Genomic DNA, 22,754 nt, shown 5'->3' with positions numbered 1-22,754 from the left:
AAAAAAAAAAGAAAAAAGAAAAGGGCTGAGTTTCCTCAAATGGGAAGGACAACATCCAAAAGGGAGCCCAGAGGTCACTCACATCAGGGAAGCCGCGCCAAAGGTAAGAAAATATCCTTATCCTAGAGAGGTTATTATAAAGTTATACTACAGTTATTATTGAGTTATTTTCATCATTTGTTTCGGTCACTTCAGTGTTTCCCCTGGGTTTGTTGTCTCCATAAAAAAAATACACAAAGGTGTGAAAAAAAATAAGCTTGAGAAATTCAAAAATCATATTTTTCATCGGATGATCCGAGTTTGATTATAATTATAAATTTCATTATTAATTATATTTTTTTTCCTCAGGAAGGAACTGACGCAGCTCAACTTCAAATAGGCTTTTGGCCTTGTTTGTTATTTGCAAAGTTGTAGTCCAGCTATTGTTGTTCTAGCGCCTGGTTATTGAATCAAATAAATAATAATTTTTCTATTTTCCATTTTACCTTCATAACCTAGTCACATTATATCGATATTTGACACTGACGAAACAGAAGATATGCGCACTAGGCGACAATTATTTTATTGTAAAGGGATCAACTTTAAAATTGCTTTGGTTTCAAACTTATATTTTTGTTTTTAGGTTTTCTCGAGTTAAAAGGTGCATGTTTCTCCGTTTAAAGTTAGGAACACCTAAAAAGTATTTATTTTTTTACAAATCGAAGCCATTTTTAAGTTTTTGATTTTAAGTAAGGTAAATGATTGGTTCCTATAATGTTAATAGGGTGTTATTAGACGTCACATTTCCATTCAAACAAGTCAATAAAAAAATCACCAAGTAGTTTGTGCTGGAAGTCAAGACAGACCACACGTACTACACTGACCCAGTGTGTCACATTGTGTTGAATTCCGTTGTAAAAAAATGATATTAATAAATAAATATATGTATATATAAATCGTGGCTCAATTGCACAATATATAAAGCACAACATATTATTTTGAATAGGCGCTGAAAAGAAAAGTGACGTCTTTCACCAGCAGCATTGGGATAAATGTGCATTCTGCAAGAGGTGAAATGGAATGAGAGGTGGGGGGGTGACAAACGTTCAGGCTGTTCTCGGTCATTTGGTCACAGGATTTATACGCATTCTATGCGGTGCGACCCATTTAGCGCAAAACCGCAAGCTTATATTTCACCACGACGCATATACCAGAGGCCTCCATGCATGTCATTCATCGGCTGTGGCTGTTTACTGGATCATGGATGGAGGTGTGTAATGTGTATTGTGTGTGTGTGTGTGTTGGGGGGGGGGGGGGGTCGGGCCGGGTTATGGCTTATTACCATGTTATTGCTGTGTTATTGGCCCGTTATAGTCCCATCCCAATGATATTTTTTTTGTTGGTCACTCACACTCACACTATTTTTGGAGTTGTGATATAGTCCCTGGTTTTAAGAGTTATTAGGCTGCATGTTGTGCAGGTCTGGCATTTGCAGGGTAGGCCTAATGCAACGTGCATGATCGGATGATGGCTGTTTGTTTTTTGGAGGGTGGGTGTGTGTGTGGGTGTGTTGGGGGGGGGGGCTGGATGGGGTGGCGATCGCAACGTCAGGGCGGCGATGACAGGGTAGGGGGTGGGGATGGACGAATCGAGCGCCCGCTCTTGCGTTTTATCAAATTATGAGGCTGAGCGAACGTCGCGTGTGTGTGCGCGCGGTCGTGCGTGCGTGCGTGCGCGCGCGCGACCCTCAAGAACGCGTGCACCCCCGCGTTACCGGAGTTCAGATCGCTGCTGCACAGGCGCAACGGCAGCTTCCGAGCGACGGAGGCTTCAGCGAGACGGGGGGTGGGGGTAACACAGCTGTGGACTGGGGGCGTGCTCGAGTGCGGCCGTATCGCAGAAAGCGAAGCGCTCCACCGGGCGACGGGGCGTCGGGCCACCTGCGCACCGCTGTGAGCGCGTCCCAGTGGAGGAACGAAGCGGAAGGTGGCGCAGAGATGGATTTAAGCAAATGAGAGCTGACTGCGCGAGGTACAGTGGGCTCTGCAATTACTCTTGCTTATCTGTCGCGTAATCTGCTTGCTTGTAAACAACGAGAGTCCATTACAGGCGAATGCATTTTATGAGATTAGATTAGGCCTCCGCTGCGGCGGCCTCTTTAGTGGAGGTGATGGAAAGACCACAGCAACGTCCCCACACATTGCATTAGATGAATAATAGTGTTAGTCATTATGTGTTATCCATTTAATTATTATTCTTATTCCTATTCTTCTTCTTATTATTATTTTATCAGCGTTCATACCCACATTGGGGTTTTCTTTTGTTATGTGCTGAATCGCTCAAACGCTAAACGTTATTTTGATGATGTCGGCCCAATTACGCCTTTAATTTCGTCGTGATCATGCGTGCCCCGCTGTAAACGGAGGTCTGGCGATGAAATTAGGCGTGAAGAGGGATCTTGTAAGACAAGATGAGATAGTATCCTACTTTACGTAATCTTTTTTTGGTTTATTCTTATTTATTTATTTTCCAAGATAGGATGGTACATTTTGAAAGTGAAAGCTGTCGTTGATTTTAAATTCCTAAGCATGGATGCCGAACTACTGACACCTGTCAGCTTTAGGCCTCCACATGAAGTTAATATTGGAGTGTATTGGAGCCTGTACCAGGCGCTATTGGCTCAGATCAGGGCCTACCATGGGCTACTGTACCTGTGGAAGATATCAACTTGACACTGTGTCATTGCATCATTTGATTTGTCAAGCATTTGCAGAGGAAAGGGGAAATGGCACCCAGAGGCGCACACTGGCATGGAAGATTTAAATTGTTGCCAATGCACTTGTCTCTATCACATGCCTGATTATGTGCTGCTTTTGGGTGTTACACTGAGCCTTTATCAGAAAAAAGCCTTTTTTTTATTTCTTAAAAACAAAAAATAAAAAATAAATAAAAAAAAAAAGGGGGGGGGGGGGGCTGCAAACCAGTTGGGGCTGCAAACCTCAACTGCTGTCTTTTTTCGGGGAAGGTCCACCAATGGCTCACATGCAGTACCCATAACTATGTTTTTGAAATCTTATGCTTGTTCCTTTTCTGTCAGTGCTTTCAACAGACAATTTATTTTTATAAAGCCATACCACACCACAGCTAAACTCGTAACTTTAATTGTGCTTCGACCACATCGCTTCCCACGGGGCACTAATAGTACAGCAGGCTAATATTTCCACACTCACACTCTCAGAATCTGCAAATTCACAGGGTCAAAGGGCATTTCTTTTCCATAGAAGGCTTGGCAAGGCCAATTCCAAGATGAATAACAATAGAACTAATGAAACGTTTATATGCAAATAGAGTAAAGCCAACATTGCCAGTGGAGACAGTGTTTTTCTTTTCGGTTTTTTTGTAATTATTATTATTATTCAGCAGACGGTGACCAGAGGTCCATCCGCCAAGAGGTTTATCGGATGGTCTAGTCCCGAGTGACAGACATGTACACAGAGTGTCTGGTTGACTGTGCTCAGTTAAAACAGGGCAAGTGAAAGGTCCAGTTTTCACACAGTGAAAACAAAAAAGAACCACTTACCCCATGCTCTTATCTTTATTAGATTTCACAAAATGCCTAAGTGGGTTTACAGTGGGTGACTCACTTATTTTACTTGAGTGAGGGTGTGTGTGTGGGTGGAGGGATATTTATAGTGTGTGAGACCGAAACACCAATTATCGAGGAAAAATTAATTATATACAAGACGTATATAATATCTACGTATCTATCTATCTATCTTTTAACGTTATATATCTATATATAGCATAACTGTATTATTCTACGGGGGGGGGGGGGGGTCTTGAAGTGAGCACAGAAGGTAGAGAATAGACACTGAATTTAAAACATATATATACAAATTAAAAATAAGTATAAAAAGACAGCCCAGGAAATATACAGCGTCGTTATTGTTATTTAAATGATAAATATAACATAAACATATAAATACAAAATAAGCAATGTAGCACATGGCAATGCGCAGTAACAATGACAGCAGGGAATTTATTATAGAGATGTCATAAAGCCTAAGTATTTTTAAAATCATCACTGTGTGTCACTATTTAATCATGAGATTAATTTACAGAATATTTAATATACTCAGAACGTTCATCCTTGTATTTAGATGCGCGAGTCCCCCTCCCCCCGTTCTGTTTTCTGATTGGCTTCTTAAATCACACGTCACATGTTGTGATTAATTCCAAGTCTGACTGAACGGAATTAATAATTAAACAAAAGAGAGATTAAAAGTGACCCATCACCATCCACCGCTTCATCTGTGTGTGCTGTGTGTGCTCCCTCCACCACCACAGTTCAGAACTACTGTCTAGGCTACACGTGAAGACGCTGTTTATTAACCTTCTTAGTTAAAAGAAATTGGGACCCGCCATAATGGTGTAACCCGAGTAAATATGGAGGACACTCAGGGTGATTAATAATTATGTCAATTTAAGAGTGATTTCATGAAAACATCTGAGAAATGCATCATTGCTCAATCCCAAGAATCGACACGTTGTGTTAACGTCTAATTGTTTTTTTTGGAGGAAAGAAATTGGCCTGTTGCAAAAAAAAACCGCTCAAATGGACCTTCTCAAAATGTAAAAAAAAGTCAAATTAATATGTGTTATCACCCACAGGGCTACCAACGCATTTCACAAAACTTAATAAAATAAGATACTAAAATAAACATAACATTGCAATGCAAATGAAACTCATACTGCACATACACAAAGTCGCATGCATCACATCGTGCAAGCACGTTTCAAGGAGGAATACCATAATATAATATATAAAATATCCTGATCCCACATTTTTAAATCAGTACCGACCTTCAGAGATTCCCAACGAAATAACTTTGCCCTGACTCTTATCGCAATTCAGTCAAAACTGTTTACACTTAAAAAAAGGGAAATTTATAATAAGAATATTTATTTAAATATGTCTTTATTGAAAAACGTAATTACTGAGATATTTATTGACATATTTATTTATTGAAATATGCATTAATTATTAATTAAACAATTAATCAATGAATTTATTGAATATATACATTTATTTATTTTGTTATTTTTATAAAATGATCAATGTTAGTCAACGTTAAGGTACAACTTTAATGAATGAATTAATAATTCATATGTGTAAAATCTCATCAATATAAAAATTTGAATTAATTTTGTCTTGGTGACAATGGCGTGGAGACAACTTTCATTGACTTTCATAGTAAATATTGATCCCATTAACACAGTATGGACGGACAGAGGGTCGGAAACTGCATGATGTTGAAACATATTACACAATAGCAAACTATTTTTGTATTTATTTTCTTGATACAAAGAGTTGAATAGTGTTTCATTGCCACAGAGATGCTCCAGGAGAAGGCTTCAGCTGTGACGGATGACTACATGACCAGGGTCCAATCCACGGATGGGGCTCCGCTGGCTCCAGACCCCTCACACCTGGGACTGCCCACAGCTCCCATCACTCCCAGTGGCAATGAGTCCGACCAGGTATAAATTATTTTTCTTCTTCTTCTTCTTGTTCTTCTTCTTGTTCTTCTTGTTCTTGTTCTTGTTCTTCTTGTTCTTGTTCTTCTTCTTCTTCTTCTTGTTCTTGTTCTTCTTCTTCTTCTACTTCTTCTTCTTCTTCTTCTTCTTCTTCTTCTTCTTCTTCTTCTTCTTCTTCTTCTTCTTCTTCTTCTTCTTCTTCTATTTTATTTATTATCATAATGAATAATAATAATAATAACAATAATAATAATAATAATAATAATAATAATAATAATAAATATTAGTTTAAATTCTTTCAATAGTGCAAGGGAATAACTGGAATATCTGTCTCTGTCCAAGAATAGATCCTACTAAGAAAATAAAAATTAAATCAATGCTGGTATTAAAAATTAACTTTCCAAAACAGGCAAAATCATTTTATATATCATTATTAATATTCATTAGTAACGACGTGTCTTTGGAGTTAGATGCTCCAGACACGTTTGGAATGAATTAATTGAACATTTTCTTGTTTTTCAGACTATAGAGAGCATTAAGGTTGCTCTTCATGAGAGGGAGCTGTGGAAGAAGTTCCATGAGGCTGGCACAGAGATGATCATTACTAAAGCAGGCCGGTGAGTAACGCTCTCAACTACCAAGAAAGCAAGAACATAAAAAAAAACAGGAAAAAAATGTCCGCATGCACTTTCCTGTATATGTGAATGGATTTATTATCCAACTTAGTGTAAAAATAGTGTAGTGAAAATTGTAAAACTATTTTAATTACTTTAATTTGAATATTGGATATGGTCCTGAGTTGCTACCAAAACTTGGTTGAAATACTCCATACTGTGTCAGTTAATTTCTATAAATTGAAAAAATACAACGTTTTTGAGATAGTCTTTGGTGCACTACATTTTTGAGGCGTTTCCTCCAATAAAGGTATTTTGAAAATCTTTTTTTTTTTTTAAGATAGATGCACCACTGAACATATTTCGTGTAAAGACCCTTCATTCTAACAGATGAAAATAAAATAAAATCAGTGATAAATCACCGGGGAAAGTGGTCTTACAGCGTTGGATTCAGTACACAACATCATATCATGCCTTAGCATGACACAATGTTTAGACAGCTAATGGTAACAGTTAACAGTCAAAACCTTTGCATGGTGGGAAGAGAAAAAATAAAGGTTCCTGGACCAGTGTACATAATTGAAAACACAAATGACTGCTTCTCTGTTGGTTGGATTTAATGCGGCCCAAGGATTACATAGCCAGGCATCTGGACATTAACCAGAGAATGAGTCTACACTCTCAATTCAACCAGTCTCCAAAATATTGATAGGCTTGCTTTTTTTTCTTCAGTGAGGAAAAAGGCAAAACAAAAAGGTTGTTGTTGGGCTTGTCCAGCTGGTAACATGGGCTTTGAATCCTTCAAGCCCTTTGAAGAGGTATAGCAGCGGTTTGGTTATGCAGCTGCACCAGCAAACCTGACTAGTACCCCCACAGTTAGACGACCACAGTGGAAATCAATCTCCCTCCTCGTTGACCGACTTTTAAAAATATATGAACTGGCACAAATTGATATTGAGACAACAGTCAATTATTCAACAGTGTTATGGGTAGTGTGGGAAGTAGCTACTCACCATGTTGTCATGGCAATATGCATCTAGCTTTGTCAAGCTCTGATTGAAAATCAAATATTCTGTTAAAGCATCAGGATTGAGATAGTAGATTAATTACGTTTTGGGGATGACCTGGCTCCTTTATCCATGCACGCAGGATGGTATCCACACCCAATTTAACAACCCATGGCACATAGCTTGAACAATTCATGACATCTAGTATGAAGCTTGGTAGCATAGGAGTGTACTCTCATACAATACATTATACAGTTGTAATATCAGTAGTATAGTATCATAACATTTAATTAAAACATTTACAGTAAAACATAAAACACCAGTAACGTACAATATGTATCCTCTTAGATCCCTTCTGGGACTTTAAAGGAACAAATGAAAACTTATATTTTAATTTCAAACAAATTACCGGTATAAAGAGAAAAGGCAGGGTTTGTCAATTGAGACAGGAGCGTTACAGTGCCCATGCCTACTGCAGCCAACTTTGAATATCGGAACCAAATTGTGCAGAATAAGTCAGTGTTTCTAAACGTTTTTCATATTACAGACCATCAATTTAAAGGGGTCTTATTACCCTTTTCTTTATTTTCTGTCATATATATAATGTTTGAATGTGGGATATTCGGAATAGACAGCCAAAGTGTAAAATAATGAGGTTAACTAATGACAAAGTGATCGCTGTCAACAAAATGCTCAGCCCTCAGATCGCTCTGAACATTTGGTTTCCCAAGGTATTTTTCAGCTGATGTCAACTCGTCGCAAATTTCTTTACATGGTCATCTGCTCCATCCGTTTCACTACAAACAAAACCAATAAAAATAGTGTTGTTTTATTGTAGATATATTTATTTTATTTCTTTAATTTTTATTTTCCGATGTTTACACGAAACAAAAAATACCCGCATCCGAGAGTCCCTGTGCATCGCGGTGTGGTGCTCGTGTCTCCCGCATGCTTGGACCACGACAACGAAAGTGGGAACAAACTTTTTGATGAGGCCTTGTAGGTCTTATATGAGTGAAGATTCAGCAACTGGATTGCTCAGGACATCGGGGACCTTTATTAACTTGTGTAAAAAGGAGCATAATAGGTTCCCTTTAATACGCATTTGTTCACAGACCCCATTTTCTTCCTAGAGACACTCTGAGAAGAGCTTTATTGATAGATATGATTTAGGCAAATTCCATATCTGTCTATACCATAGTTACAGAGATAACAGTGAAACAATGATCAAAACAGTCATTATTGTACATCCTCTAATGGAACCTAACGTCTTGTAAATTAAATAATGGTGAAGTTGAACTATTAATGATTTTGGTGGGGACCCCCTGGAACCCTCGGGGGGTCCCCAGACCCCATGTTGAAAACCATTGGTCCAAGTCAGACGTTGTCTTTACTGTAAGTGTAAATCAGGTCATAGACTGCAGTCAGATTGGTCTTAATCCAATCTTTGCCCAGTCTGGCCATTTCAATATTAAAAGACGTTAAACGTTATTTATAATTCTGGCCCATTTATAGTGCAAGGTGCTCAACAATGTGATTTATAATCTGCTGGGAGCCAATAGGATGGCCAAAATCATAGTGTGTGTATCTACAAATGTGAGACTCCTGAAGAGTCTTCAAATTCTTGGCACTGGTCAAGGAGTGGGAAATATTAGGCAGCAAGTGAACAGTTAGTTCTTGAAGATGATGTTTTGGAAGCAGGAAAAATGGGCAAGCATAAAGATCTGGGCGACTTTGACAAGGACCAATTGGTGATGGCTAGATGACTGGGTCAGAGCATCTCCAATACAGCAGGTCTTGTGGGATGTTCCCAGTATGCAGTGGTTAGTACCTACCAAAAGTGGTCCACAGAAGGACAACCGGTGAACCGACAACAGGGTCATGGGCGCCCAAGGCTGATTGATGCATGTGGGGAGTGAAGTCTAGCCCGTCTGGTGTGATCACACAGAAGAGCTACTGTAGCACAAATTTCTGAATCAGGTTAATGCTGGCTATTATAGAAAGGTGTCAGATCACACAATTTATCACAACTTGCTGCTTATGGGGCTTTGTAGCCGCCCTGGTCTACTGCGTACAATGGGCATGTGAGAGTCAGAACTGGACCATGGAGCAATGGAAGATGGTGGCCCGGTCTGATGAATCCTTTTTTCTTCTACATCATGTGGATGGCCAGGGTTAGGGTCCGATCAGATCGAGCTTCTGTGGGATGTGCTGGAACAACAAATCCATGGGCCCCCACCTAGCAACTTACAAGACTTAAAGGACCTGCTGCTTATGTTTTGGTTACACATACCACAGGTCACCTTCAGAGGTCTTGTCAAGTCCATCCCTTGCAGGTCAGAACTGTTTTGGGTGCACAAGGGGGAGTAACAGAATATTGGTGGTTATTAGTGGTGGTTTTAATGTTGTGGCTGATAGGCTAAGAAATATATAAAAATTAATGGACTTCCGCTTTGTTGTTGCAGTTTGTTGGATTCGGTGTGAAGCAAGCTTTACCATTTCTCAACTGAACAGTTTCTTACCATGAAATTCCATTATGCTATGGTGTTTTTGGTGTGCCATCCCAAGATTTCAAATGGCCTCTTCTCACCACCATTTGATTTTTTTTCTGGGGGGGGCACCAACTGACCATTCTGGAGTGCATCATGATATCTCTATCCTGGGGGTTATGCTGGAGATGGTGAAATCCTGTAAACCCCTGCTATTGCACATCAAAAATGAACCAAACCAGACAGACGACACAGATATACAGGATGTTCTAACTGAGAAAACGTGAGTCCATTAATGTTTGAAAACAGCTGGTATTTCCATGGATCTTGTACTTTGCTACTGTGTGCTGGAGACATCAAGGTGGGAGATGTCCGAAGGTTTTAAGTAAGCGGTTAATTTGAATGTGAAGAGAAGAGTGCAAACGTCTTTCTATTGTGGAGAACTCAGCCCTAGCCCCTCAACAACTGGCTGCGGCAGATAAGCAGTATCTTCTGCCACCACGTCATTGCATCAAAATGCAGAGAAACGTGCTTCAAATGTCCATTTGTGAACCTGGCGCCACGACCATCATAAAACTGTGTTTCTGGGAATGAGGTTAATGATCTCTGGATCCTGAAGTTCCTGGACCGCAAAAGCATCTATCTTGCTGGATCTATTATATATTACAATACAATAATAAATTACACAATACATTATACAATATACGATATTGTATTGCTTTACATACAATAAGTTACACTGCTATATCACTTTTTTTTATCATTATTCATTATACACTTAACAAAATCAAGGTTCACACTCTTTTCTTGTGAAAATTGTCCAGGATTTTTCCAGGGCATTTTCAGTGATGATCTAGCTGGTATGACAGACAGGGATCGTGCCATTACGTTCCTCTCTGTGGACGTCCGATTTAAAAGATGTGCAGTCTATGGCTATAACTTATCGATGAAATAATCTCTTATATGCCTAGAAATGATGACAAATTGATCATAGTATAATGCAAACCTGCAACACCTGCAGATGTACAACCCTTCACTTTATTAGTATAACAAAGTTAGAATGATGGTTTGGGCAACTCTCACCTCAACTTTCTCTTTTCTCTCTTTCTGTCCAGTCTCTCTTTTTCTTTCTCTAAAAAGTAAAAATTAAGCTAGGTAAAAAATAAAGAGCCAGTAAAGGTATCTGCCTTACTCAAAAAAAAAAAAAAAAAAAAATCAGAAGATCAGTGCATAGCCTAACATAAATTGGCATAAATATAACTGAATAACATTCAAATGTCCGTGCCACAAACGTTTATTTTTAATTAACTCAAAAAATATACCCGCTGCATCATGGACATTCATCACGCAAAGTGGTCAATATAAAACAAAGCAAATGTCACATGTAGTCTCCTGACAAATTTGCACATGGCAATTTTATATTTTGTTAATTTCTATTGGACAAGCATTTACAATTTTAAATTTTGGACATTTGGATATTTATGTTCATCTCGCTCTGCTTATTTCAACAATAAATCAGATCGTATGAAGTAACTCAGTACTTGAGTAGTCTTTTCACTATACTTTTTTACTCAACAAATTATTTGGGTGACTACTTTTACTTCTACTTGAGTCATTATTATTTAAAGTAAAAATACTTTTACTCGTGTACAGTTTTTGGGAACTCTTCTCACCTCTGCATTTCAGTATAGGGGCATACCGTTTAGATTTAAAGTCACTACTTTTAATACTATCTACTCTTATTGATGCCTTTTTTAAATTTCTTGGCTTGTTTTAATGCTCTGTTTTAATATTGTTGTTATATTTATATTTTTTATAGTATTCGGTCATTGTATTTTTTTTAGTTTCCTTTGGAAACCACTTTGTGCTCTAAGCTTGGCAAGAGCTATGTCAATAAAATTCATCATTATCATTCATTTATAACTTGAATCCCTTTTTTCTTATGAATTATTAACCATTTCTGCCTGAACACCAAAAGACACAAATAGTAGCCTACAATGCCTACTGGCAAATTTAGAATGAACTTTAGATACCTAAATGTATGATTCAAAGTTAGAGTTGAGTTTCCAAGGATTAATTACTGCCACTGACTCTTATTAGTTTATCACACCATACTTTAGCCCCTACCAGTAATATTAAGTGTTATTAAATGTTATATTCTCATAAGTGCATAGTTATCTGCTAATAAATGTATAAAAGAGTATGTATTCATCTTAATAAAGAAACAAAAAAAGCTTAGTAAAGATTTAACTATGAGATAATAGGTAAGTTAGTTAAACTCGATCAATATGTTTGTAATGTTATTATAAACAATTATAAAAAATTCACAAGGCTTTAAATGTTCTTATACTGTCTATAAACTGTTAACAAGTTTCTTATAAGTGCTTATAAACGTCTAATAATCTAACAATAAACGCGTTCATGATGCTATCATTAACACATCATGTTAATAAGCATCTTCTAAGGCCTAATTAGCTTATAACACTTATTACAAAGACCTTAATATAAAGCGTTACCAAACACGCTCACCAATTTAACATTATTCAACCATTTAAAACAAGTTGGGAAGAAGAAAACGATCTATAAACCTAATAAAAACCTGCAGTTACCAGCCAGCAGTAACTAATACTTACATTTGAAGGATAATGTAACATACATTATTCTGAGTTTTGTCCACCTAAGTTGTAATGTCATCCAACCTGAATGTGGTACCATGTCCATAAACTACCATTTGAACATTAACTAAGCTCTTTCAGATGGCAATGCTATCCGTTTTCGGGAGCTTGTAGTTCATTCTCAGCTAAAGGAAAATAGGAGAGTGTTAAAATAATTTTCCAGGAAAACACAAGATTTTCCAGGATATTTTACCTTTTCTCTCATTTTCCTGTTTTTCCAGGATGCGTGGGAACCCTGATTATATACATAATATTTCCTATTCAACATGTAAAAAGCATTGTAGTATTTTGCATCTTAAACGGGAATACTAGCCATTTTCAAAAACGATACCCCCATGTTCTTATGTGGGCCGTAGAACCAATCCTTACGACTCTCTGTATCTGAGAACTGGGCCATTTGAGAGGCCGGGCTCTCATGTACTGTCGATGTTCTCTTTGGCCACGCCCCCTACAGAGTCTCATAGAGATGAATGGAGAATCGAAATTCCATTTCAAACAGCACAATTCCAAAATTAAATTTACGCTTGTTTTGAGTTTTTCAAGACAAATTATCTATATTTGACACTAGTGCTTACGTGCCATTATTTTGTCCATATTAAATGCTAGACCTAATTTCAAACATTACACAATTTCACATCTCAATTTGATGAGCAGGAACCACATTAAACATACCCTCAGACATAACTTTTTGCAACACATTGTATTAACTTTATGATTCAATTCAATTCAATAAACTCAATGGGTCAGAGAGCTATAGCATCCATACATTATTCGCTATACACCTAGACATGTGGAGGGGGAAGGGGGAACGGGTGGCGGTAAATTATGCGCACTCATGGGGCCAAAATCTCTTGTGTGAGCCAGGGGAGAGGGAGAAACCCACCAACAGGTCATTATCCATCGGATCTGACATTTGATTACCACTCCGGTGCGCACAGTTGACTCCCGTGGAGCGAGCGAGCCGGGCCTGGAAGAGTTTGTTATTGCGAGTGTCATAGACCGGGGCCTGTAATCCCCCTCTCTTCAAAGCCCCCTGCACCGCCCCCCCAACCCCCCGAGCTGCTCTTCCCTCACTCTCCCTCTTTGTACACAGCCCGTCAAGGCAGCAGCGGCGGCAGCGGGGTGATGAGAGGAGTCCGGCGCCCGCGATCGGCACCGTCTAGTGGGTCATAGCATTTAATCATCCCCACCCCCACCCCACCCCCATGCTTACGGCACTCCTTTTGATCTCCCCTCGGCGCTGGACATTCCCGGGGAGGGAATGGATCGCCGGAGGGACAAGGCATGCAGGGCTGTTAGGAAAAACAGCTGGCTGGGCATGGAAACGCACACAAAACCTGACACTGATATCATACACACACTCCTCGCCTTCCATTTCTCATGCATCACTCTGATCACAGACACTTTACAGTCATAGTCCAAGGCACACAACTCCACATCTGTTCCACCAATTCACCTATGTCTCTCTCTCTATCTCTCTCTATATATATAAGTCAAAGTCTAAGTATATCTCCAAAAGCAGTTGCACAACACAAGCAATCTGGCTATATTAAGCTGTGGGGAATGGATCATGGTGATCATAGAATCAATGTGCATTTTTACTTTACCAAATGCCATTTTTTTATTTACTTAGCTGAACATACATGTTGCTTTGGCTGGGCAAGTATCAACGCCCAAATTGTGAGAGAAAAAGAAATGGATGAGGCAGTCATGGTCACACATAAACTTGAGGGCTACATGGGGATGAACAAGACGTCTGTTTTGAATGTTCCTCTGAGATTAACCTGTCTTTCAGTGAGGATGATACCAAGACCGATCTCTCCTGCTGATTGGATTTGAAGCCTGGGAGAGAGATTTGAATTACCTGCCCCCAATCCCCCATCTCTCTTCATCCTATGGGAGGAAGTATTTACAGTAACATGATCAGATAATGTCAGGCAAGTCAAGCCTTTGAAAGAGGGCATTTGCACCGATCAGAATAGGGAGTTTAAGCCAAGAGGCCCTGCTGCTACACTGGCTGCTCACAGTGCAGGGCTCAATGTGTGAGATTGTGTGCGCCCTCCACCCTGTGATTCTGCTGCTGTGGATAAACATGGAAGCCATTTTGACCCTTCTTTAGAGTAATCTCACGTCAGCTGTCTTCACAGACGGCCAATCAGGGTGCCATTAAAAAGCACTTAGGGGTTTATAAGGGGTGCAAGAACCCTCTCTGCAACTTTTTCTTTGGCACACGCGTGGAGATGAAGAAGTTCTTTGTTTTCCAGAGGAGGTCATGAAACCTAGATCCGTTGATGTTCTTTATAGCCTTGTCTGCTATATTAGCATATTCTGTCTTTCATTATGAAGGTATTTTCATAGATTAAAGATATAGTATGCTCCTACACTTTTTATAGTAAGGGAAAATATATCATGGCTTTCTCCTAGATATACTGTTTTTGAGAGCAAAACAAATAAGCCAGGCATGGTAAATGAGAGTAACTACAAGGAAATCATAGATGAAAAAGAACAATGGAACATTTAGGAAAATTAATCTCGGGAGGTGGGTATTGTTCTGCCACGTGTTCAGAGGAGTCAGCTGAGCAAGAAGGAGGTTTGATCCACCTCACGCGGAGGTAAAGGTCGTTGTCGTAAACCCCAAATTTCCAAGAATGACACTTCTTAGCCTCCTCCTCTCTGATCTCTGCGGGGTCGTGTTCATCCCAATCTCTTAAGGACGCAGTTAAGCTACAGTCAGTGCTCTGATAGGATCTGCGTTCGCACTATCCGTCACGATGCTACACTTATCATGCCTAGGACTTTTACCGACACCTTACACGATTATCCTGTCTTCACTAGATGCTCGGCATGGAGCAAAGCACAGATCCTTGATAAAAGTCAATGTTCAATAGCCTTTGAAATGGGTGGAAACAGATGATAAAAAAAAAATTTCTTGGAAAAATATAAAACACAGCCTCTCGATAGCGTTCATTACAATGAGGTAAATAGCTAGAAGACGAAGAAGTTGTAAGATTGAGGTGTAAACACTGAACAGTCATTTGCAGTGCTTAAGTGCTTATGCCAATTAATCTGAAAAGACTCGGCGGAAAAGGTAAATCTCTGTAAAAGTAAATCAAGATGAGCGGAGTTGTGTAGTAGAGGTCAACTCCGTTAGAGAAATCCAACTTTTTGCTAGATGTAATGGAAGAGCATTTCTTAGACAGGGGTCCAGTATACGCAAGGCAAAACTGTCCAAATATCCAAAGAGGTTGTTTTTTGGAATGGTTGATCAGCCAGGGTGAGCAGAGTACAACTTTCTTTCCTGGTTTTGTTTACTTTATTGTTGAGAATACGCCTTGCATACACTGACAATGGTGTTTACTAATATGGTCTGTGGTTTTTTTTTTCTTTTTTTTTCATAAAGGCCCTTCATCGTTTGAAGTGTACTGGCTAGTTAAGTCACGGACTACTCACGTTGTGTTCACAAACAGGAGGATGTTCCCGAGCTACAAAGTCAAAGTGACAGGGATGAACCCCAAGACGAAGTACATTCTCCTCACGGACATCATCCCAGCCGATGACCACCGCTACAAGTTCTGCGATAATAAATGGTGAGTTTGTGAATTTTCAGCTGAACTCTGCTTTCACTCTCTGCTTTTGCTCTCAGTGATGGATGTATAGATGTATGAAGTTACATCTATCACTGCGGCCTTCCATTTAAAAAAATGCAAATGCTGACAGTACCAATCTGCTAATTAAGGCGCTCGTGGAGACAGGGTTTTAAGAGAAAGAGTATAGAATGAGGGATGAAACTCAGATACATTAATAACCACACAATGCAACTCTTTTTTGATGAGGAAAGCAACTTGTGTGTCTGGGGAAAAGCCTACAGTGGTATATGTTATAAATCTTATGTAGTATAGACACTATAGTATGCTCAGCCACAATCCCCATATCCACTAGAACAGTATAACTCAGTTATCCAGTCTTCTTTTTAATAATATATAAAACTTCACCAACTAAAGCTACAGCCCCGCCCTTTTTAAAAAAAACTGGAAAACAGGAATTATTTCCTGGACCATAAAGGAAGGAGAGATAAATAAACACACACAATGGCCTATCGTGAAAATAAATGTATAGTCTGTAAGAAATCACCCTGGGCCAAAAGTACTTTGAATGTTGCTAAGAAAATAGTCATTAACACAGTTTTGTCCCACAGGGACTAGCAAATTGCCTGTTAAAATCAGACGGCTAAAAACAGCTGGGTGACATACCCACTGTCCTCCAGTTGAACCTTCATCCGCATGCGATATACTGTATATACCCACTGTCCTCCACCCAATAATATAACATCAAGCCTAGGAAAGCACAAAACACTCTAATAAATAAATGTATCCAGGGGTACAGACAAAAGAAATCTAAATAAACCCAAAAACATTTTCCAGAGGAAGGCTAAATCAAACACATGCTCAGATTTTTATAGCCATTTGGTTCAAATTTTTAGGGATAGCCTAGAATTTTAGTCTTTGGCCAGTAAGGGTTCTGGCATTGCTCAGCGACACTTCGGAGAACCGCATTAAGGAATGATGTTGCAGCAGTGACAGCTGAGTCAATGTCTAGTTGAGTTAATGTCTTTGTTACGATGATGACTAACACCGTTTTTTGTTGTCTCTGTTTTCCCACATCGATACAAAAACACAGCTGCGCTACCGACACACTTAGCTGTGTGTATGGACAGAAATCAAGACATTTTAGTGGGTCATATTTTAGGTGCAAGCAACATTCCTTCATACATTAATTGTTTTTGAGTGAAGAAAGCCATTACTAATGGTACTTGCCATTTTGTTCTTGCTCTTAACATTGCTTTGCTCCTCAATCAGGATGGTGGCAGGGAAGGCAGAGCCGGCGATGCCTGGCAGGCTCTATGTGCACCCTGATTCGCCTGCCACAGGAGCTCACTGGATGAGGCAGCTGGTTTCGTTTCAAAAACTCAAGCTCACAAACAACCACTTGGACCCATTCGGCCATGTGAGTCCCCTTCCTTCACAAAAGGTCTACAGAAAGATAAATAACTACACTCAAAGCAATGCTGAGACCACATAATGTAAATAAAGTATGAGATTTGATGAAAAAGGCATCAGCAATAAATAACTTTTATCAATCTCTGGGGGGGGGGGGGGTCAACAGAGAAACATACATTATCAGTCCATCATCATCTTTTGTAAACATCATATGGTTAGCCAGGACGAGTTATCAATATCAGGGTTCGAGGTTTAGTTACGACAAGTGGAAACAAAGCAGCTCAAAATAGACCTTTTAGACCTTGCGCCGAGATGGTTTCACAGTGGAATTCAGGACAGTAAAGTTTATTTTATCCAGCTATTAAACAGAGTACTGTTGACTGGTAATTGATGGAGAGAGAAACCTTAGCGTTCAAAGAAAAAAAAAAGGATATTCAAAGGGTATCCGATCCCAAGATAAAATACAAAAATTACAGCCAAGCAAAAGGTAGATGGGAATTTCTTCGGTTTTATATTTGACAAGGTCTGAAGTTTCTTGAGCTGAAACCTTGAAGATGGAGAGCGGTGTAGAAGGACGGGCAAGGGTCTTTTCTGCCTTGTTTGCAGAGGGAGGTGAAGAGGGTGACCGTGGCAGCGCTCCCCAGGGGGACTGTGGGATAGACTGTCTGAAGCCATCTCGTCAGTAGGCGGGCTCATTAGGTTCATAACCTCTCAGATCAGTGGCGGGGCCCACTGTCAGCTTGCGTCGAGCACTTGGCCAATGATAAGGGCGAGTAATGAGGACAGAGCAAGTTAGAGGCCAGACTAAAGACGGAAAACGCCCAAACCAGCAGGCACAGGAGAAAGCCCATTACCTGTTGGAAAGCAATATTTTAGTATGAGTATGAACAAGCAACTCTCATTTGAAAATGGGTGTTCAAGTGATATTATACCTTACAATTGTGACAGCAATGTGACAGCTGCCTACCAGGTCATGTTTGAACCTGCTGGACAGTGAAGAATCACACTGTGTGCTTTGTGGAATCTGGTTCATAAATAACAAATTTCAGTCGGTTTCAGCCTGCATATCTGATCAATAATAAATCTTTCTCCTTTGTATTACCCATGCCGCCGCCCAACACCCCTTGTCTTGACAACCGACCTGCTCAGCATCAGCCGTAAAAAAACAGATTGTCAGTGATCTGACTCCAGAGGCGCTACTGTTGGCGCAGATGCCTTGTGGTGTCTTCCCGTAAACACTGCCTGTATGTTCACAAGCAGCTGTAGTTTGGTATTTCAAATACAATATTATTGTATTTGAATTTAATTACCTTTCAAATATAAGCAACTGTGTGCAAGATTGTGCTAATGTTTTTTTTTTTTTACTTGTGAATTTTAAGGAAAAGGCAGATTATAGGATGAGCTTGATTTTCTCCTTAATTTATTTAAAAAAATCTTTCCTGATAAATTCAAAGACAGTCACAAAATAATTCAGCCTAGGATCTAGCCAGACAAAGGTCAGAATATGGCTTCTGTGTTTGACCCTGCCTCGTACGACTGCACGATATATTGTTTCAGCATCGTCATCGTGATGTGTGCATGCGCAATAGTCACATCACAGGACGTGCAATGTCAAGTAAGGCAAATTAACTCAAACACGTCATGCCACAACTTTTTTGCTGCTTGATATAAAAGGAAAACTTGCACGGTTCTCATTTTCGATGACTTATTTATAACAGAAGTCTGTCTGATATAACATAATTTTCTCTGATTTAAGTGTTCTTGGTAGGGTTTTGTATCAAGAACCGGTTCCAATTTGAAACCGGTTCCAAATTTCCAAGAACCATGGATTCAATAAGACAGGTGCCTTGCAATTCTGCTTATCGGTTCTTAACTTTTGCATATTTCAGTTGCACTCCCGACTCGCACCTTATGTTGCGGCTGTGAAAAAAAAAAGGATATATAAATAGGATAAATATTACCATGAAACAGTTCTGCCACTAATTTGCAACATATCGATAGAAACGGTATCGGGGTGCGCATACACTTCTGTTTACATTCTGGACCATGACTGACCGCAGCAAACGCTAGATAGTTCCATAATATTTTTGTATATTCTTTTAACTAATATTTTTCCATTATTTATTTAAATAGTTTTGTTTGTAATTGTTTTTGTTGATCATTCCTTATAAGAAAGAGTAATATATAAATGATGGGAAAAATAAACCTTCCTGTCACAGTTGACAGTTTATTAATTATAACCTAAATGTGCCAAGAATAAAGATATTATTATTTTAATTTTGCAGATGCACTCCGCTACAAAATCACCTCAATCATTCTAGAATGATTAATTATTTCCAAATACTGTAGAGATATTCATCTGGTGAAAATTCCTGTATTTTTTCATATCACAATATATATCATAGAAAAATAAATATTGCAATGTCAGTTTTTTCCAATAACATGCAGCCCTACTGCCTTGACAACATGTGAGTGCTCGGGTGACTTTCAGTGTTGAATCTGATCATAACCCCTTCTGTGCACTGGCTGGTTTTCACCTCTCTTTGGGAGCCCCCTTGAGGAAGCGGGAGTTGCAGAGGTTGCCGACAGCCTCGCTAGATTGTGTCTGGGAGGTTGAAGAGGAGAGGTTAGGTGGAGAGCTTGACGCTCATCTACCCTGACAGAGCTGGACGAGCGATGACCCTGCCTTGGCTGCTGGAGACGCTTCACTGAACAAATGGTCAGGCTGTGGTGAGCAGACTGGTGCCAGTGAGCTGATCTGAGCCCCCCCTCCCTCCCATGGCCCATCACCCCCACCCGCCTGCCCGCCCGGCACCACCACCACACACCACCCACACACATACAACATGCACACTGAGCGCACTCAGCACATGCTGGCTGGCAGACCGACTCAAAACACAAAGATTTTGAGTCAAGAGTGATGGAGATGAAAGGCTGGGAGATATATCCGTTTTCACCGAGCCAATTGATGTCAACAGCTCAGGATTAAGGGACAATTTTCAGTCTTTAAAAGCCTTAAAATTTGTAAAAGTGGGAATACAATGATGTACACTTTCAAACCATTTAAAAAAATCCCAAATAAAATGAATAACAAATCAATCCACATACACTGCTTGGCAACTGGGAAAGAAGGAATTCTGAGTGCATCATGCCAGGTAGCATACCCAATACTTCAGCCTTGAACATTGTTCATTTAATGTTGCTGCTAAGATATTTGGAATGAAATTTGCTGTCTTTTTTTCCCCTCTCCCCATCAGATCATCCTTAATTCAATGCACAAGTACCAGCCCAGGTTACACATAGTGAAGGCAGACGAAAACAATGCTTTCGGATCCAAGAACACCGCCTACTGCACTCATGTCTTTCACGAGACCGCCTTCATCTCTGTGACATCCTATCAGAACCATAAGGTAACAAGCTAGAGCCCGATTTACAGTTGCAAGTTAAAAACAGATGTGGAAGGCCCAGTGTTGCCCTGGCATAGCTACCTATGAAACCTGGTTACATTTTATAATATAAATTAATAATTTTTTTAGAAATTCATTTGTATAAATTACCGCTAATAGCCACACGCAGTTGAGTGAAATGATTACCGTCTTTAGTGATTTGGTGGTAACTGCGGGGACAAAAAAAACTTCAGTGCCCCCGCTCCTTGCGCGTTCAGAGCAGCCTGTTATTGGGATTGGCGGGGGTGGGGGGGTGGGGGTGGTTAGAGGGGGCTTGCCGGTGCTTTAGCGCCCTATCAGGATTTTGCATAGGACCGGCATAGGACCGGCGCAGCACTTCAAAGGATTCCCTTACACTTTAAATCAAAATAAATACCGTCCGACAATCATTTTAAGATTTATATATTAATTTAAGATTGATAATTCGTTAAACAGGCAAGTCTAGTAGTGGTGTAGTACAGTAAATGCATTCATCGTCAGCTGTGCGTGCCTGTTTCCTGTTTCTCCAAATAAAAACAGTGTGTTTTGACAATTTTATATGTATTTATTTTATTCATTTTCCTAATTGAACGAAACAAAAAAAACATGTGTCCTGTGTCAGGCGCCGCGGAGCCATTGATGTGTATTTTTTATGATAATTTTTCTTCTCATGCTATTTATTCCTTTTTACTTATTTTGGACTGAAAAGTGTGTTCAATGTGGAATTTAAAGTTAACTGGCTGACTGAAACATGATCTTTCCCAGATCACGCAGCTGAAGATAGAAAACAATCCCTTTGCCAAAGGGTTTCGGGGCAGCGAAGAAGGAGAGCTACGCGTTTCACGACTACAGGGGTATGTTAAAAGCAAATGGAGCAAACAGCAAAGAGGAAACTATAGCTACATAGTCAAGTAAATACCCATGGGATCGCTTGAATTCAATTGTTATTTAGAAACTGTGTCATCACCTGAAGAGCTAATTCTCTCGCTAATTCTTTCGATTTTGCAGGAAAGACTATCCCGTGATCTCTAAAAGCATGGTCCGCCAGCGGCTCATTTCCTCGCATGGTCACCTGGGAGGGAAGCTGGGAGCGGGGGTTTTGACAGGGCACCCACAGGTCCTCTCCTCTTATCAGTATGACGCCGGGATCCCTTTGTCAAACTCAGACCACCAAGATGCTTTGTCAAGCCCCTTTCCTCAAAGCAGAGACCCCGGTCTTCTGTATCACTGTTTCAAACACAGAGGTGGGTTTCACACCGGAGTATTGGTAACCATGTGTAAAGGAACAGCCACACTCATTGAGTTATTTCAGATTGAAAAATAACTGCCATTCAATTGGATCTCATCACAGATAACACCATGCACCTGGATCTGGGATGCAAGCGGCCATATTTGGAGACATCCGCCGGCGTCTCAGAAGAGCATTACTTTCGCTCTGCATCCTCTTATGAGTCGCCGCTGCTGTCCCATCCTTATTGCAGTGACACCATCGGATCCAGGGAAGCTTGCATGTACGGCGGGATGGAGACCGAGCCTGCGTCCGGGACTGGGGACGCCGACGAACTGAACCCCCCACCGCCGCTCAACTGTAACGTGTGGGCGTCGATGCAGCCTTACCCTCGCTACAGCGTGCAGACGGTCGACAGCGTTACGTACCAGCCTTTCACCGCTCACTTCCCCAACGCAGCCACTGTGGCGCCAGGGGTGCCACACCCGTCGGTGTCCATCGCCTCACGGCCACAGCCCAACTTGGGCGTCTACAACCCCGCCTCGGTCCAGCAGGCCCTGCCCATCGTGCCACACTCGTCCTCCTCTTCCTCCTCCTCCTCCTCGCCAACTGTCCCGGGATTAAGAGACAGAACCCTTTACTCCAGGAAGTCCGGGTCACCACTGCGGCCTCACCGGGATTTCTCAGCCTATCCTTCACAGAGCACTATGTCCATCAGGGAGGCCTCCTATCAGTACCAGATGGGGCTGAGCAGCACAGGGACCCACTGGACCGACAGTTAGTGCAGACCTTTGGAAAGAGC

At 40.4% G+C, this 22,754-nt stretch overlaps 1 protein-coding gene across 1 annotated transcript; it reads left to right on the top strand.

The window, feature by feature from the left end:
* Positions 1-1,895: 1,895 nt before the first annotated feature.
* Positions 1,896-22,734, top strand: tbx4 (T-box transcription factor 4; the record flags this gene model as incomplete). Its single annotated transcript, XM_080006482.1, has 9 exons — positions 1,896-2,010; positions 5,375-5,520; positions 6,040-6,134; positions 15,770-15,889; positions 17,159-17,306; positions 20,557-20,709; positions 21,490-21,578; positions 21,733-21,968; positions 22,076-22,734. The coding sequence occupies exons 2-9, from the start codon at positions 5,377-5,379 to the stop codon at positions 22,732-22,734; spliced, it is 1,644 nt and encodes a 547-aa protein (XP_079862608.1). The 5' UTR covers positions 1,896-2,010; positions 5,375-5,376.
* Between the last annotated feature and the right edge of the window lie 20 nt (positions 22,735-22,754).

This window comes from Zeus faber (genome assembly GCF_960531495.2).
Source record: "Zeus faber genome assembly, chromosome: 9".
Lineage (NCBI taxonomy): Eukaryota > Metazoa > Chordata > Actinopteri > Zeiformes > Zeidae > Zeus > Zeus faber.
The sequence above is the reverse complement of the archived record's forward strand: the minus strand, read 5'-3'. Positions and strand labels throughout refer to the sequence as shown.